The sequence below is a fragment of the Peromyscus leucopus genome, chromosome 7 (genome assembly GCF_004664715.2).
Source record: "Peromyscus leucopus breed LL Stock chromosome 7, UCI_PerLeu_2.1, whole genome shotgun sequence".
Taxonomy (NCBI): domain Eukaryota; kingdom Metazoa; phylum Chordata; class Mammalia; order Rodentia; family Cricetidae; genus Peromyscus; species Peromyscus leucopus.
In genome coordinates this window covers 5,316,449-5,335,627 of record NC_051069.1, presented here as the reverse complement: position 1 = coordinate 5,335,627, position 19,179 = coordinate 5,316,449, and the positions used below count along the sequence as shown (strand labels likewise).

Genomic DNA, 19,179 nt, shown 5'->3' with positions numbered 1-19,179 from the left:
GGAATCATCAGACAATGGATTTGATAGATTTAGATAAGGGTATTCTGCAGGAAGCCCAGCTTAGAAATTTAATATTCTAACTGGAATACACCTATGTATTATTTGTGAAATCAGAGATCTTTAAAGAGGAATAAGAGGCCCTGGCCTTCAGTTATATGAGCAGAGCTCACCCTGGCCCACTGCCTCAGTCTTAGTCCTCAACACTTCGGCTGTGGGGTCAGGAGGAGGCAGACAAGCTGAGCTCTCGTCCGAGCTTCAGTGTCTGGAAGCTGGCTGGGAATCAAGCCAGCTGCAGACAGTAGCATCATCTGCTCGGCAGAGGACGAGCAGTGTAAGACTCTAGCACTGAAAAGTAAGGGTTACAAAAATGACTTCTTGGCTGGGGTGTCGCATACTACACAGCAAGCTCTTAGCTCAATCATCAAGTGCTTGCTGGGTTCGCCTGCATTAAATACCCAGATCCTACTTTAAAGAAGACAGTAACTTAGAAAAGACCTTCTAAAAAGTAAAGGCCAGAGTTGGAGATGTCGCTCAGTGGGCACGGTGGTGCATGTAGTACTGGGCGGGCTGAGGGAGGCAGATCTCTGGCACTTGACTGCTAGCCAGCGTGGCTCAGTCAACAATTCCCAGGTCCTAGTGAGAAACTTTATCTCAAAAACAAAGAGAAGATAAACAGCATCCTGAGAAATGATATCAGAGGCTGACCTCTGGGCTCTACACACATGTGTACACACATGCAAGCACACCAACACCCCCCCACAAAATAAAAACAACATCAATGACAAAAAGAATGAGGCCCTTAGACACCACTCCCCACAAACTAAAACAGGACTTGCTGAGAATGGGAAGTATGGAGGCTGGGTAGCCAATAGAAAGGGATTCACGATTGCTTTATCCACTTTGTTTGTTTATAATATGTTCAAGAAACTGATGAACAACTAGAAAGGCTCAGTAAGTATTTTAGAGGATGACACATAATATGTGACCTGAGTTTTTCCATTAAAAACCATATACATATAACTGACACTGAAAGACCTCACTACTCAAATCATCTCTTTTGATCTTATTCTCAACAGCCCCAGGAAGTCTGGGCTTGTATTCCAATACATCCTCCCTTCAAGGTCAGACTCATCACTCAGATTCCTTTCCAAGATTGGGAAGCCGCAGACATCTTACTTGGAATCGCTCATCCGTCTCGTTCTCTCCGATCTGTCTCAGAAGATCGCCACTGGCTTGGCCGATGCTCCCTGCAGCAGTCAAAACAGTCTGTCGAGGCTACAAACAGATAACGTGATTTGGTTGGAAAGAAAATGAATTTCTTCCTAAGTCTCACCACACATCAGTATAGGGAGGAATCATACAGATCAGTTCCTCCCACACACAAATGAAGATCTTGGGTTGTATGCCAGATAGGAGAAAAAAAAAGTCCTGCTGAGATCGATGCAAGGAAATGCTCATCAGCCAGTAACAGGCAGATGTGCTTGAAACTTCCAATGAACCAGTCTTGCACAATTAGATCAAAGCTGGTATATACAGAAATTCAGTTGCAAACCTGCATGTATGCCTTTTGTGTACTAATCATGGGAGTTGAGTAACTAGCTGTATCTAATTAAATTCCCTTCTTGGGAAGGTTCCTAGCAGGAGCACAACCCTCCCCAGAGGTTGAACCACAGGATCTGATTCGTTTCAATAACTCAGCACTACTCTGGAAGAGGATGGCAGAAACCTTTCAGGAAGCCAGAGCTCCACGGATCTGAAGGGATGCAGGTGTCTCGTCTCAATGTGACGATGTGTCCTGAGGGCTCACCTCTCCAGAAGTAGGCTGCACGGCCTTCAGCAAATCAGACACGGCCCCGGCGAGGGTCCTGGCAGCTCTGAGAAGGTCCTCCCCACTGCCCACGTCGTCGTCCATGAGGGCCGCCAGCAGCTTCACACCCTTGGACATTTCGGTCAGGTTGGAAGAGATTGTAGTGATTGCACAGCCCACGGCTGTGTAGTCAGTGTCAGCGGGGTCACCTGAGGCAGAGAAGGACCAAGACCAGAGGAGAGCGGTGATGGACGAGGAGAGCCTAGCTTGGTAGGATGAGACAACGCCCACTGGCAAGAGCCCATGCCCCACCATCGTGCAGGAATCAATTACAGAACTCCGAGGAACTCAGTGAATTGGCCATCACCCTGACTCCGAGTGGCTTCAATAAGGTCCTCTCATCTGGAGGTCTCACATACTGAGAGGGTGAATAAGGCTCCTTTAAACTTCCAAAGCAAAGAGTCTTAAATGTGAGAGGGGGTAGTGGGAGGATTTGGAGCGGCTAGGGGTGGTGGCGAAAGTGATGAAGATACAGTGTATTCTGGTATGAAACTCTCAAATACATAGAATTTCAAAGTAGGGGCCACTGAGAGGGCTCAGCAGGTAAGATGCTTGCTAATTCTGACGACCCACATTGGTTCCTCACAACCTGAATGGTGAAAGAAGAGATCTAACGCCTGAAAGCTGTCCTCTGATCTCTACATGTGCACTGTGGCGTGTGTGTGTGTGTGTGTGTGTGTGTGTGTGTGTTGTGTGTGTGTGTGTAACCCCACCCTACACTGATGAGTAAATGCAACTAAAAATTAAAAAATAAAGTTCCAAAGCAGACTAGGGAGATAGCTCAGTCAGCAAAGCATTTTCCTTGCACATACAAAGACCCAAGTTCAATCCCCAGAATCTATATTATATATATTAAAAAAAAAAAGAGCTAGCCCTGATGGTATAAACTTATAATCCTAATGCTGGGGAAATAGAGGCAGGTGGACCTCTAGGCCTGAGGGAGAGCTAGCCTGGACTACTTGCAGAGTTTCAGGCCAATGAGATACCCATCTCAACAAAAAGAAGGACTGTGTTTGAGGAGGGACATCTGAAGTTGTCCTGTGACTTCCATCTCTCTCTCTCTCTCTCTCTCTCTCTCTCTCTCTCTCTCTCTCTCTCTCTCTCCCCCTCCCCTCTCCCTCCCTCTCTCTCTCTCTCTCTCTCTCTCACACACACACACACACACACACACGCACACATGCACATGCACGCACGCACACCTCAAATTTCAATGCATGCATCAGCATCTCATAACCCCAGCTCAGGGGTCACTCTATTCCTGAAATAGTGGTACACTGCAGACAAAAGTCCAGGTATTTCCTGCTCTCACCAGACAGTGTGAGGGTGGGAGTCAGGCTACCCCAGAAGACATAACTACTGGACAAGACAGGCAAAGGATAGATGCTTGACATGTCTAGACCATTTCTAGACTCTAAACCCTCCACAGGAGAAACTGGCCTCAAAGACTTTGAAGTATGTTCACATGCTGATGGACAATGAGCACTAAGTAAGCGCTTTTTAATGATACACAATATCAACAAAAAAGAATGCGATGTTCCTTACATTCTCTTGGATCATTTGGAGCAAATGCCTAAAGCAGGCCAAGTGTCTAAAAATAGACCATTTTTTTCACAGTATAGCAATCTGTCACTTCAACGAAAGAATGAATACGCGTGCACACACACACATGCACACCCACACCCTGCCCCCCCCACAAACACACTCCAATGCAAGTCACCCAGGGACTTACCAGCTGTGAGGTTGACAACTGAAGCTGTCCCAGCTGTGATAGCATCAACTTGAGAGTGGATTTCATGTTTGGATTCATCCACTTTGTTCTGAACCCATACCCTAGATGCCTGTAAAACCAGACAATAAAACAACATAACCATAGAGCACTCAACTGCCCAGGAGACCAGAGAAGTTGAGCCATAGGATGAGACCAGAATTTGGCTGCACTCTCCGGCCTGGGCCAGCACTGAACATGCCTGAGTCATCTTAAACAATATCCCGAACAGGTTTCTTGTGTGTCCAGAGACGTTCAAAGGTCTATAAATTCTCTGAAAGGGCTATCAACTCTCCGTATCTCATACTGCAATCTAAAAGATGTTTATAACTTGTAGGAAAAATAATTTGATATGGCTATATCTAGGTGAATACAACTGAAAGAGTCAAAGATCATATCACTTCCTCCGAGACCCAGGGAACCCAGGGAAGAGGGGAAGGAGAAAATGTAAAAGCTGGAGAGAAGAGTAGTGTGGTGTTTGAGTGTGAATGGCCCCCACAGGTTCACATGTTTGAATAGACCCCAGCTGGTAGAACTGTTTGGAAAGGATTAGGAGGTGTGGCCTTGTTGGAGGAGGTGCTTCGCTGGGGCCGGGCTTGGAGGTTTCAGAAGACAGAAACAAACCTCTCTCTGCCTCCTACTTGCAGATCAAGATGGAGATTTCAGCTGTTCCTGGCACCATGCCTTCATTCCAACATCCTGGACATCAACCCTCTGAAATGTAAGCCTATTTAAATGCTTTCTTTTATAAGTTTCTTTGGTCATGGTGTCACAGCAACAGAACATTAAGACAAGTAGAGTGCTGTAGTATGCAGTCCTCTGGGCATGACATGGCCATGACTCTTTTGGGACTTTCAGCAGCTAGATTCCTTGAAAAAGAACTGTACAAGACTGGGTCCATCAGGAAGGCTGGAGAGACTCCTAAGGTGTTACCCTACACTGAGGAGGATTGACAGGCACTTAATGGTTGCTGGGAGAGGGAGAGACATTTTCTTTCATGGTGTTGCTACCAATAAGTAGCACATGTTCCCATACATAACCCCTCACCCATGCTCCTGTGAGTAACCCTAAGTAAACTCACTGGCTCATCTAACAACAATAACAACAACAAACAAGATGAATGAGGAAAGAACAGGCTCAATAGGAGTGGGAGAAGAAGAGGGGAGGGCAATGGGGTAAGTACGATCAAAGGACATTATTATGTGTGGAAAATTCACAACGGAAGCCATTCTTATATGTAATTAGGACATGTAATTAGGCTAGTAAAAATCAGTGTCTCACAATAACTCTGGATGTACACTAACACTTGACGACAATCTTCACTTTGCTTTTGTAGGCAGCAGAGTTAGAACTTGGGCATGCCAGCTCACAAGGGTTCTTGACCAACATTGAAGCTTTTCCTATGGACATGACATGAACTATCATGAAGAAAATCAGGTATCATGGCCACGTGCAGCTGGCATTTTTCCCAGTGTGCCTGGGAAGATGGGCCGAGGCTCCTGCTCGTGGCCTGCTTTGGCTCTATCAGGTGACAGGACAATGGCAAACTCTACCCAGGTTCTGGGCCTTGCCTTCCTCCTACTATAGAGACTCAAAGGGCATTCCTAGCTCTTATATTTTGTTTCAACCAATCAGGTGTGTCCAACTTGAAGACTGTGGGCTACAATTGCCGAGGATCACTTATGACTATAGCTTAACACAAAACAATGTAAATTTACTTAAAACGTTATGAGATTTGTATGTGTGATTAGTATTGTTTTATAGCTTCACTTGTGTCAGAAGTTTGGCTATGTCCGCTTGTAAACTGTCTATTTCCTAGCATTTCAGAGCTCACCTATCAAATGATGATTTCTATTGATAATGATGACCCTGTAGGTAAGACACTGATCTAGACTTAGGGGAATTGCATATTATCTTAACACATTCTAATTCTTAAAAATCGGTGAATTGAGACAGTCACTGCCACATATTTTAAAGCTCTGTCTCCCAGCTGTTCTGGATAGGAAAGTCCACTATTTATTTCCACTCTTAAGATCCCTGAGAAAAATGTATAAGGAATTCAGGGACTTGAGAGAAATGGTACAGAGGGCAGTAGCAACCTCCACACACACACCAGTACAGAGATGGAAAACAGCATTCAGGGACAACTTTGAAAAAGTGATCTGGCTACACAGGAGGAAGAATGCATCTCGGTTCTGGCCCCTGCAAGGACATCAGCCTATCTTCTAGCGGTGGGTTCTCACTGTGACTGCCCATCAGAAAAGGAAGGAAAACAAACTGAACCTGCTCTGGTGCCCAGGCCTGCCCACAGAGACACTGATTGTGTAACTTGAGATTTTTTTTTTGTGATGCTCTGCAGGTAGTTTGGGTGCAGAATAGGGAGAAGAGGGAGGAGGAGAAGGCAGCAGGGAGCAAGCTTGCTAGTCAGGTCTTTGCAAAGTTTAGCATGCCCACAAATCACAGGGGCGGCTGGCTAACAGGCACAGTGACAGAGGATGCTGACGGGCCTAGGATTTCTGCTTCTCTCCTAAGAACCTGGGTGATGTCAGTGCTGCTCTCCTGCCGACTACATCTCGACGTGTGAGGCATTAGCTGATTCGTGCAGCAGCTACTGGAAGGCCTCAGTGTTCATCACTTCACCCTGCTGCAAGGCTCAGTAGTACTATATAGCTAACCCAGGCGTCGACAAAACACTGTACTCAGCCAGTATCCCCAGGAATGTGATGGAAACATGCATTTGTAGGCCCCACTCCATACCCACTAGATCAAAAACACATGTATAATCGAAAATGATGGCTAGGGCCCAGAGATAAGTTTTAACAAGCCATCCATGGGATCCCACTGTGTACCAGATCTTAGAGCTACTGGCAGTACTTAAAATACAAAGCCAGCTACCTGAGTTGAGCTCTTATTAGATGCTACGTGCATGCTAAGAAGTGGATCATCACCCCTTCCCATCAGCCTTATTTACAGATGACAGGGGAAAGGCTTGAGGGAGTGAGATACCCAGATTCACACAGCCAGTGAAGAGGGGAGCTGGGATCAATGGAATCGGGTCTAAGCTCAGCACAGCAGTCCTCTTTTCCTATGAGTGTGACAGAGCATCAAAGCCCCAACATATACCAAGACGCACAGATTTCTTTATCAGCTAGCTGGAGATAGAGCATGTAACCTTATTCTGACTCAGGACAGAGACACGAGATGAGAAGGACTGATGGATAGTTACCATGTCTTGTCCAAGAGGTGGCAGTGAGTCCAGCTCGCTGAGGTCATCCTGAGCCTGCTGGACAGCATGCATGCTTGTGTTGATGGTCCCCATAAGGGCTTGCTGCGCCGAAGTCTGGAAAGGCAGACGAACACAAGGTGGTGAGCGGAATCTGGGAAATGACAGGGTCCCCTTGCAAGGCAGAACAAAACTAAACCTTCTCAGTCAAGAGCACATCTCATTACGCACCTGAACTAGCTCCCATTTCAACCTGAGGGCTAGAAATAGCACATTATATTAATAGAACACAAAGCGAAGGTGATTGCAGAGAAGGGCTTATAATCAGAAGGGTGTGGAGAGCTTAATTAGCAGACAAGAAGGCTGACGAGCATCTTCACAGGGGAATTCAGGAGTACAGCTGATCTGAGTGCTGTGGATAAAAGATACCATGCCCAAAACACAGATGGCTGCTTCCTAAGAAGGATTCTTGATCATCCTTAGGACTCTGCCCAAACTTAGAGCCAACATGCTTTTCCAGCTGCATGATTTCCAAGCTTTGATATTCTTGAGTCCTCAGAACTAGCCCAATAGCAAGGAATTCCCAAGGCAGGCCTGAGTGGTACTGAATCAGATGAATTAGAAAGAATTCAACAAGACTAGGTTGCAAAGGGAGATCATGGATGACTAGCCCATTTCTCACATTTTGTGAGGGTATCAGGGCCAGTTGACTTGAAGCTGCTGCAGGGGCATGGGGCTTTGTTTCTACAGCACAAAGAGGTCCATGATGGTTAATCTTTATGGCCAACGTGAATAGATTAAGACTCACCATCACCTTGGAAACAAGCCTCTGGGCAGATCTTTGAGGGTAGACCAATTTCTAGCTTGAGTTAACTGAGGTAGGAAGGTCCACTCTAAATGTGGGTGGCATTATTCCACAGGTTGGGATCTTGGACCATGTTAAAATGAAAGCTGAGCACCAGCATCCACTAATGTGATGCACAGTGTGACCAGCAGCCTCATACTCTTGCCCATCCCTTCCTTACCACGATGGACTGTACTCAAAATGTTAGCCAACACTACATTTCTTTCCAGAAGCTGCCTCGGTCAGGTATTTGTAATTGCAAGGAGAAACGTAACTAAATGCAAGGCCCCTCACTCTCTAGCCCCTGATTCTAGAAAGAAGTTAGTAGTCACGCCATTACAGGAATGCACAGTCGTTGATTCGTGGCTCAGATGTGAGGCGCAGGGTTCCCACACAGAACCCATCACCATCTCTGATGGCCCAGAGGTTAACAGTCAGGAAGGCTCACCAGTGGAGGCATGTGTCCTCGGTGCATCTGTCCAACCATGACCTGCTGCTGTGGTGAGGGCATGCTACCAACATTGAAAGTCTCGGGCCCGCTGGAGCCAGAGCGCATGACAGCCGGCAGCGCCACTGAGCCGTGCTCTGCCTTCCCCGTGCGGTTGAACTGCTGCTGCAGGATGGTAGACCTGTGGAGGAGACGGCTGGTCAAGGCAAGGGAGGCACCCACGTGCAGTATGGCACAGTGGGAAGACATCAAAGACGTCCACTGCCCTAGGTTGTGGAGGCCACTTAAGAAGCGCACAGTGGGCGAGGAATGAAGAGAAGCACGAAGATGCTAAGCGGAAGCACCTGAGATGAATCCCTTCAGGACCAGTGTCAACGCCTCCAGTGGGTGGTGTTCTAGTATTATACAATGTATTTGTTCTCAAGACAAACAAACGACAGTCCTGGGAAGGCTGGGATATGCTGTCCTATCACTTGGCCAGTCACCCTGAGAGAACACCGCTCAGCAGATTTTTATTTTAGGCAGCAATAGATGGCACCTATCCTTAGCTTGATGAGGAAAACGTGCAAATAAATGTAAGGAAAACCTCTCACAGGTTCAAGTCCAATAACTACAGAGGGTATCTGTCATCTCTGGAGGCTTGAGAGACTCTTGCATCTCTTCTAAAAGATTCCACCCAGAGATTAGGATTTTTACACACACACACACACACACACACACACACACACACACACACACACACACACCACCATCTTAACGTGTTTAGAATGAGTGGTAAATGAGTGATAAGTGCAAAGGACTTTGCATGTGTAAGTAAGTAAGGAACTAGATAGAGGGCAGTTCTTCTTCAGGGACCCAGTGGGAAAGTCACAAGGAGGGTCTGGGGAACCCAGGTGTGCCTATAGAGGTGAAGAGGGAAGAGATTTTATACCAAGAGGCAGGGACGATCTTAGATCATTGCTGTTAACCGAGTGACCATCTTAAGCAACAGACATCTGTAAAGAGTCAGAAATGTGAGCAGAGGTGGGCGGTGGCTAATGAAATGTCTTACAAGGTCAAAGGGGCCGAGAATGATCACCTGTTGAGCGCTCAAATCTAAAGAGAACATCTACTTAACCTTGGGTCTTGGGGGAAGGGGCCACAGCTCCGAGAACATCACGGAAGAGGAGGAGGAGGGAGGCAGAGGCGCTAGCATCTGGGGGGAGTGGGGCAGATGCTGTCTACTGGATCTGACGCGGTTGCTGCACTCCCGAGTCACGGCAGGCATGGCTACCTGCACAACAGCTGCACAGGAACGAGCCTGCAGCATTCTAGCATCGAGTGGTCGAACGAGGCCCCACCACTAGCCGAGGAGCCCCCGGGAGCTGATTTTTTTGCTCGGGAAGGGGGAGTCGTTTTTCTTTGGTGGTGGAGACAGTAGTAGGTTCTCCATCTTCCCCCACACCCATGCTTATGGGAGCCACCCTAATCGAACTCAGTAGGTCTCTAAACAAAGACTAGAGAGTAGGAGGGAGATCTGCTGAGGAAAGAAGGGGTCAGAGGGAGCAGAAAGGTGGGGTAAGAAGGTAACGTGGGGTGAATCTGGTCAAAGTAAATAATGTATCTGCTCAAAATTGTAAAGAATAAGTACCAAACATTCTTTTAAATGAGCTCAGACTAGATGGCACCAGGGAGATGAGGCCTGGAGGCTGCTCTCTTGTACCTCAGCCAACAGCCGTATGTGAAGACGTGGGAGATCTAAGGCTCAGAGCACCTGGACCATTCATCCTGCTCATCTTGACTTGAATCCAGGATGACGCACTAGCAGTAGAGGGAGTCCCAGACAGGCAGGGCCCTGGCACTCTGCATTCCCACACTTGCAGGACTCTTCCCGGGGGACACACAAGTGCTGAAGATGCTGTCCCACAAACACCTCACTCTGGTGGGAAGCACTAAGTTAATACCTCCCAGCTGGTGGGCATCAGTCATTCCAAGGACTTAGGAGACCAGGCTATCATATCATACGATAGCCTTAAAATATGCCATGGCCAGTGTAGTTCCAACCTGTGTGCTTACAGGAAAGAAATTTTGGGTGGAAACATCTGCTTTTCTCTTACATAGGAAACTGTGTTGGGATCAAATGAGAAAGCATGCTGGACACACAGAATAGAAATGAATGAAAACAAGACAAAAATCTGTTTAACATGAGGGTGTCTGTGTGGATTCCCCAGCTAGCATCACTTACTAGATATTTCTTATTTTTATTAAATTCATTTTCTCATTAACAAATGGAGCTAAGAGTTCTTAATCACATGATTTTTAAAAAAATTGTGTGTGTGTGTGTGTGTGTGTGTGTGTGTGTGTGTGTGTGTGTATTTGTGTGAGGGTATGTGCAGGTACCTGTAGAGGCCAAAAGAGGGAGTCAGATTCCCCTGGGGATGGAGTTCTGCATGGTTGTGAGCAGCCCAATATGGGTGCTGGGAACCAAACTCTGGTCCTCTGTGAGAGGAGCAAGCATTCTTAAGCGCTGAGTTATTTTTCCAGCCTCAAGTTGTTGTGTTTTTACAACATTCTGATGCTCCCCAAATTGCTAATAAAATTTGCTTTGAATCAGAGGGCAGAGCTAGCTACTAGCTGTCCAGAATTAATCATAGAGGTTTTGGAGGACTGAGGACAAATTTAGAGAGACACAGGAAGTAGTAGGGTGGAGTTAAGAGAGGTCTCGGGCCTTTCTGAATGGAGGAACATGAAAGAGAGGAGGTCACTGGTCATTTCTCCACTGCTTCTCTGATCATGCAGGTTCTTATCCTGACAAGTTTTTATTGATAAAGAATGATTAGAAAATGCTACACCAAGTTTTGAATTTAACAACAATCTTTACAATAGCAGACCAACAAAATGTGCCAATGTTTTGTGTGCATTATTTGTGATTCTGTCATCAAAACCAAACGTAACAGTGATACAAACGTTTTTCCTGATTTATACACGGACTCTTGTAGGTAGAAAAATCAAGGCAAAGAACAGACCCCAGATCTGCTCTGGGCACGGTTCCTATGGAGTATGTTCTTTATTCTTTCTTTTTTAATTGTTTGTATTATTTTACATACATGAGTGTGTTGCCTGCACGTATGTTAGTGTACTACTTGCATGCAGTGCCCATGGAGGCCGGGTGATGGATTTTTGGCCTTGTCTCTTTGCAGCCTCACAGCCTGTGAGAGGGGCGTGGCTTGTCATTAGCACTCTATGGACACTGGCCAGCCTCTGAGATCTCAGAACAGAATCCAACAGAAGTCAAGTTACAGATTTTGAAGGAAGAACCCAATCCCTGAGATTTACACCAGAAATGCAAGAATAGAACCCAGGAAAAACTGACTGCTTCTCAAGATGGAGGTGGACACCAGGCCCTGCCAACCAGGACAGCCGGATGACACACACTGCTCATCTAGGCCCATAGCTGAAAAGCAAGCCTTGCCTATCCCATGACCACCTCATCGCAGGCGGAGGCGGACCCCGATTCCCTGGATACTTACTTTTTTGGGGAAACTGACTCTTCTAACATGGTTGACTCCTCATCCCCTTCCAGCCCAAATCTATCTTTGCTTTGTTTCTGGAGGTAAAACAGACACACACAACAAGGAACATCAGCAAATCTTAGCGAGGACCACTGAAAAGAGCTTTCGAAGGGACACAAATACTCAAGTGTACGGCAAATTGTGTGTACTTGATAATTAATTAGTGAAGAACAAGAGCGTGATGCCAATAAAGCAGAAACCCGTGACTTGATATATAAATACAACAAGCCTTGTTTATCATTGCTTACACAGAAAGCAGCCAGGCGCACGCAATACCATTCTATCAGAATAGGGTTGTTTGAATGGATTGTACTGGGAAGCCTTAAAACGTCTGCTTTTTTACCAAACACATGGTGCCATTATGTTTGGTAAAAACAAAAACTCGGGTTTGAAAACCACAATGAACACTTTCCGTTTCTACAAAGTCAGGAAAGCAAAAAAGCTATCTAGAGAGGGAGAGTGAGGAACTAGGACAGACAGTCCCAGCTAGCTTAACTATCAACTTGACACAACTCGAGGAATTCCCTAGAACAGTGTGACCCGTGGGTCTGTCTGTAGGAGAATGCTGCGACTGTTAATTGACTTCGGAGGCCCAGCCAACGTTGGGTGGTACCATTTCCTGCGCTGTACACGGAAGCTGGCTTAGCGTGAGCCCGCACCAACCATCAAGCAGCATCCCTCCGTGGTTTCTGCTCTATTTCCTCGGCTGTGAGCTCCTGGTTGGAGCGTATGCTGTGTATACCGGAGAGCAAGCAGGCCTCATTTTAAGTTCCTACCCACACTTCCCTCCAGGATAGACTGTGACATGGGAGTGGAAGCCAGATAAACCCTTCTGGCTCTTCAGTTGCTTTTGGTCAGGGTGTTTCATCACAGCAACAAAAATCAAACGAGAACACAGACCACTGCTCCTTCGCCAGCAGTAACAGACACAAATATGCACTGTGGCAAAACTAGACATGCTCAGGGGATTCAAGGTCAAGAGACCTCATACCCAAGCCATCTTAATGTTGACGACGCAACCTGTCAATCAAACATTTCAAATACGGATTCCACTTAACATGGCTCCATCATCGAGCCTTGGTTTTCGTCAACACAGCATACCTTTTTGAGGATGATGTCAATGTATCCTGCAATCAGCTGGGATATTTGCTCCCCCTCTGTGGTTTGTACCGAATAGTAGCTTTCCTGGTACTCTCCAAAATCCTAGAAGGGCAGAATTAGAAGAAACACAGCTGTATTAGATCTACCAGGCATCTTGAGGCCTCAGAGAGCAGCCACAAAGCTCTGTGACATGGCTCACTTTTCACTGTCTCTACTCAAAGGAAAAACTGGGAAAAACTGACCTCTAAAAGCTTATTCAATAGTGGATATTAAAAAAAAAAAAAAAAAAAAAAAAAAAAGGCTGGGTCTTGCCATGCCTCAGGACCTGAATTCAATCGCTAGGACCCACAAGGTGGAAGGAAAGAATTGACATCGGGCAAGTTGTCTTCCTACCTCCATGTGCCCCACACCTAAGTAAATGTCAAAATAGAAAGGAGAGGGCGCTGTGGAAACTGTAAAGGTGGACAGGCAGGTTGGGAGCCTCAGGACTAAAGGAGACCTGGTGTGGTGAGCTCTCGGGGGCTTTCTCTTATATCCCACACATCCCCAAGCAGAGAACTGGAGAGGCCTGTATCCCTCAACCTGTGGTAGCCATTCTTGAAAAGCCTGTTCTTTCCAGAGGACCAAGAGAGTGAAGCCCACAAGAGAGCTAGATAGGAGATGCAGCCCAAGGTGGGGGTGGGGGATGGCAGGCCCAGTTCACTAGCAGCTGAAGAACAGTGGGGCCCAGACATGCCCAGTGGGTGAGATGGTCCACTTTATTTCTACAGTAAACACAGTGAATTTCTGTGTGGCCCCATGGTCCACTTAGTATCCCAGGCCTAGTGGCTTCTGCTTCCTCCCATCAAGGTCACCAGGCAATAGTGAGCAATGCAGAGAAGTGCCTTCTGCTCTTAGAGAGAACCATCATATCCTGACTGTCTCAGAAAGATAAGGTGAGCTGGGCAGGGTGGCCTACATCAACTCTGAGCACTTGAGAGGCAGAGGCTGTGAGTCTAATCTACTAATGAGTTCCTGCCCACCCAAAGCCACACAGTGAGTACTTGTCTCAAAACAAACAAACAAAGACAAGGTAAGGGCTAGAGAGATGCCTCTGTGGTTAAGAGCACTTGCTACTCTTGAAGAGCACCTGGGTTGGGTTCCCAGCGTCCACCTTGTAATTCCAGAGGATCTAGCGCCCTCTTCTGGCCACTGTGAGCATCAGGCCCAAAAATGGTGCACAATCATATGCATGCAAATGCAGCAGGCTTTCTTTTGGGCCACCAACCAGCTCCCAAATCATGACATGGAGAGTTATTAATTATGAACACTCGGCTTTATCTTATTCTTGTCTCACTAACTCTTATAACTTAATTAAACCTGTTTCTCTTCATCTCTGTTTTGCCTCAGGGCTTTTTACCTTTCATTCTGTATGTCCTACTCTGTGTCTGTCTGTCTGGCCCCCAGTGTCTAACTCTTTTTCTTCCTCATTCTTTTTCAAGCCTAGATTCCTCCTACTTATTCCCTTTGCCCACCAGCCCTGTCTATCCCTCTCCTGCCTAGCTATTGGGCATTCAGTTTTTTATTAAACCAATCAGGTGTCATAGGCAGGCAAGGTAAAACAGGAACACATCTTTACATCATTAAACAAATGCAGCATAAACAAATGTAACACACCTTCACACAGTTAAAGCAGTATTCTGCAACATAAACAAATGTAACACATCTTTACATAGTTAATATTCCACTACAGGCAGACATTCATACACATAAAGTAAAACAACATCTTAAAAGGGAAAGAACAAGGTGAAACAAAACAAAACCCTGAAATCCTTTTCAGCATGTTCTCCAACCATAATGGAATCCAGCTGCAAATCAATACTACAAAGACAACAGGGAGGTCTCCAAACAACTGACCATGAGAAAACCAAAGCAGAAATCAATCACAGAGAGCCAGCAGGGAAGCACCAAAAACCAGGACATTAGTAAAAGCCTAGGGAAGGAAGGAAGGAATTCCTTATGAGAAGCCTTTACCGAACTTTACACCTCAGTGAAAACATCAGGGTACACTCTTTCTTTTGAGTGAGGCCATTAAATAGCTTGTTATAAGCATATCCTATCTTTTAAACAAAGTTTTGCTTTTTAAGTACTTAGAACTACTTTGGAAAGACCAATAGTATTAAAAGAGATATAACAAAGATAAAAAAGAGATATAACAGAGATAACTGTCTTCAACTTACTTATTCTTGCCTTTTTTTTTTTTAATATAAATCATCTTAATGGATACAATAGGAAAAAATCACTATTATAATTAGAGACTGGAGTAGTTGCTACTCACAGTGACTTTGATTTTTCTAGCAGTTAACAGACACAGTGGTACTGCACTTAACCAAGCTAATGATCACAGATGTTACAATCTAAAATGCCTTTCCCAAAAGTACCACTCCAAAGTCTTAAAGCAATTTCTTCTAGTATTCCTAAATATCATGCTTATCTGTATACAAATTTTAAAATTTAGAAATCCTGCATGACTTCTCACAATAAAAGAAGAGGACGCAGCTCTCTGAAAACCAACACCCATGTTTTGGGGGTTGTGTAGGTCCATCCAGCTACAGCTGACTACACAAGGTGCAGTTTCTTTTTCTTTCTTTCTCTCTTTCTCTCTTTCTCTCTTTCTCTCTTTCTCTCTCTCTTTCTTTCTTTCTTTCTTTCTTTCTTTCTTGTTGTTTTTCGAGACAGGGTAGCTTTGTGCCTTTCCTGGAACTCACTTGGTAGCCCAGGCTGGCCTCGAATTCACAGAGATCCGCCTGCCATTGCCTCCCGAGTGCTGGGATTAAAGGCGTGCGCCACCACCGCCTGGTGAAGGTGCAGTTTCTAAGGATTCCTTTCAAGTTGTCTGGACCTATCGATCTATGATCAAATTATATGACCATGCTTATTATTATTATTATTATTTACTTATTTTGCTTTAAACATTTTTCCAGGATTTATTCCCTTTCTTTTACGTGTGAGTTTTTTGCCTGCATGTATGTATGGGCACCATGTGAGTGCTCTGTGCCCATGGAGGTCAGAAGAGGGCATCAGATCTTCCAGGACTGTAGAGTTACACATGGTTGTGAACTACGATGTGGGTGGTAGGAACAGAACCTGGGTCCTCTGCAAGTCTTCAGATATGTTTTAACTGCCAGCTTGACACCCGAGAACACAGCTTCAATTGGGAAATTACCAAGATTGAACTGGCCTGTGAGCATGCCTCTGGGGAACTGTCTTGATTGTTAATTGACACAGGAAGACCCAGCTCATTGTGGGCAACACCATTCCCTAGACAGGGGTGGGGAGTGGGGGATGGGGCGTGTGGGGGGTGGGGAGTGGGGGGGGGGACATGGGGGAGGGTAGTTCCCGAACAGTACAAGAATGGAAAAGGCTATGGAGAGCCAGTAAGCAAGATTCTACATGTCTATTCTCTCTCTGCTCTTGCCTCTGGATATCTTGCTTCAAGTTCCTGCCTTGACTTGCCTGAAACAATGGACTGAAGTTGCTTTTGGTCAAGGTTATTGATTGTATCACAGCAACAGAAACCAATCATTCCTTCTAAACTCCTTTAGACTCTTTAAAACAACATCTACATGGAAATACAGATCCTAACGACTTTTAGTCTGTAGTTAACAACTTCCAGTACTTTTTTACTTTTCTTCTTGCTCAACTTGCTTGGCAACCTACTTGTGTTTTCAAGATTCACATGTAAATGTGTCCCTAGATGGCTACATAGTTACATTCTGTTAACAGCAATTTTCGAAGCTGAGAGGTGGAGTCGAGGTCAGAAAGCCTACAACAGTCATTTACTTTCTATGAATGTTACACTGTTTTATCATCTCATTCAGTGCTAGGAACTGTGAGGCAGTTACTACCATCCCATTTTAAGCTGGGGAAATCAGGGCTCAGAGAGAAGAGGTCATTTGAACAAGGTCACGGAGCTAGGAAGTGACATAGAGTTTTAGTATTACCCCAGCTTTCTACTGTATGTATAGCATCTACCCACAGTCGGTATTCTTTCTAGGCAGCCTGGGCTCTTCAGCACAATAGTACAATTCTGAGGAGGATTCACATGTGAGCCTTACAGTTACAAGATTCCTTTCAGGATATACAAGAGATATCCTGAGAGGCCTCCTGGTGAGCATCACTTTGCAGCCAATGAACTCCAAGAGGACTTGGATAGAACATGAGAAGAAGTGGTACACAGAGCATCCCATGCTGCTCAGCCCCTTACTTCTGCTCCAGTGCCCTCTATGCCCATAGACTGCTCCACCTTCTCCCTCTATGCTAGCCCTTGAAGACCAACCGTACCCACAGGCTGCCCTCCAATACTGCCCAGGAGCCTATCGGTCCCCTCTGTGTCTTTCTGTCCGTACCAGTGTGAAGCTCTTGGGTGAAGCCGCCCAGCGCTTGACTGTGGTGAGCGGCCACTCCTGAAGCACTTCCTTGGTCTTCTCATCCACACGCATGACAGAATCCTTGGTGATGCCCAGGAGGCGGGGAACCAGCTTGTTCTTGCCTTTCATTTTCTCCTGGAATGAGGGAGGCCAAGGGTCATCAGCCTTTCTAGAACACACTGTATTTGGTAGGTTTTACCTGTAGTCTGTTTACAAACTGGGTATGGCTTTTTGAACAGCCAGTTAAATAACTCACTGAGACAAAGGGATGGGGCAGGAGGACGGACACCAGGACACTGGGCAGATTCATAAAAGTGTGCTGCTGCTTCCTGGAAAACAGCAGTATTCAGCCTGAGGGGTTGCTCCCAAACTGTGTCAGGAAGAAGGGACTGAACTCGAGAGACTCCCAGAAAGAGACTGGGAGGTGAAATCCAAGTATCACCATTCCAGGAAGCCATCTGGGTGGGTGAAAAAATGGTAACGTAGAATTCAAACCCTTAAAGTGAACCCAAAGAGCCCAATTAGGATCTTCTGGTTCTGAAAAGGTATAGATCTTTCCCCTTTAAAAGACATCTGCAATCCATTTCCACTTCCAGCCCTTGCTTTGCACAGCTAATGGTCTTGATTCTTTGTGGTGGTGTTTGTAGGGCATCATTTAGCATGTGAAGGTTTGTCATGTGTATATTCATTGTACATGCCGTGATGCTGTGTAATTCTCATACAGGTATATAAGGGACAATGAGCATCTCTCTCCCACCCCCATCCCCAACTGTGTTCTTCTGCTAGAGGGCCCATGCTGGGCTGGAGCTCATGGTAATCACCCTGTCTCAGCCTCCTAAGTGCTGGAGTTACGGGTGATTCTAAAAACGGCATTACTGATTAATTTAATAACTTTAAAAAATATGATAACTATTAAAATGATTGATTCTTACTTCACACTTATGCTGCACCATTTGATTTGTTAATGGTTTAGGAAGAACACAGGTGGGTGTTTTTTTTTGAGACTTCTGGGTAAGAAGTGTTGTTCCAACAAAAACATTGAAATAAGGATAAAGGAAAAGAAAAAGAGCTTTAACACAACACACCGAGATGAGGTGGAGGGAGGGCGGATGAGAGAGGGAAGGGGAGGAAGGGAGGGAGGGAGAGGAGAGAGAGAGAGAGAGAGAGAGAGAGAGAGAGAGAGAGAGAGAGAGAGAGAGAGAGAGAGAACAAACACAGAGAATAGGGGAGGCACAAAGATAGAGGGATGAGGAAAAAGTCACTAGAGGGAAGTCTCATGGTAAGGAGGATTAGGAAGTTTAGACCTGGAGAATAAGTACTCACAGCACATATGCTGGTCAAAAACTTTATATACTGGCTGTGAAGACTTCTTATAAATCAGCCTCTCCCTGCCCCCCCCCAAAAAAAACCACCTTCCAAAAAATGATGATGCAGACAGTATTTATAATAATAAAAATTTAGCAAATACAACTTCATTTATGTCAAACAGTTTTTTAAAAATTAACTCTCAGAACTGAAGAAGGTACGAAAGGAATCATAGTTAATGGAAGTCAAAAAACGGTAGAGGCAGAGGCTGCAGAAATGCTCGCAGTAAAGAGCGCACACCACGCTTGCAGACGGCCTGAGTTTGCCTCTCGGAACCCAGCTCACGTGGCTCACCACCACCTGTGACTTCAGCTCCAGGGAATCTGATGGCTCTGGTTTCCATGGGCACTACATTTACACCTGCATGAATGTACGTATGTGCGCACAAGCGCGTGCACATACACACACCTTAAAAAACTGACAACCCTTTATAGAAGAGAATATGTCAAGACCTACCCATCCAGGGGCTTAAAATTGTTTCCACTTTGACACAGCCTGCTTCTAGGAACACTTTGTTTTAAAATTTTTAAGTGTATGTAATAATTTTGTCACAAGAAGCACACATGGAGTTTGTCCTAGTGAAAGGCTAGAAAGAACTCCAGTTTC

At 45.6% G+C, this 19,179-nt stretch overlaps 1 protein-coding gene across 1 annotated transcript in view; it reads right to left on the bottom strand.

Annotated features, from left to right (window-relative positions):
- Tln2 (talin 2) overlaps window positions 1-19,179 on the bottom strand; it is a 427,714-nt gene that overhangs the window by 139,242 nt on the left and 269,293 nt on the right. The window contains exons 12-19 of the mRNA XM_028864471.2: window positions 17,188-17,343; window positions 12,800-12,901; window positions 11,657-11,733; window positions 8,148-8,328; window positions 6,859-6,972; window positions 3,597-3,705; window positions 1,808-2,016; window positions 1,177-1,275 (exon numbers count right to left, since the gene is read on the bottom strand). Coding sequence (XP_028720304.1) covers window positions 1,177-1,275; window positions 1,808-2,016; window positions 3,597-3,705; window positions 6,859-6,972; window positions 8,148-8,328; window positions 11,657-11,733; window positions 12,800-12,901; window positions 17,188-17,343 — 1,047 coding nt within the window. The remainder of the gene's footprint in view (window positions 1-1,176; window positions 1,276-1,807; window positions 2,017-3,596; window positions 3,706-6,858; window positions 6,973-8,147; window positions 8,329-11,656; window positions 11,734-12,799; window positions 12,902-17,187; window positions 17,344-19,179) is intronic.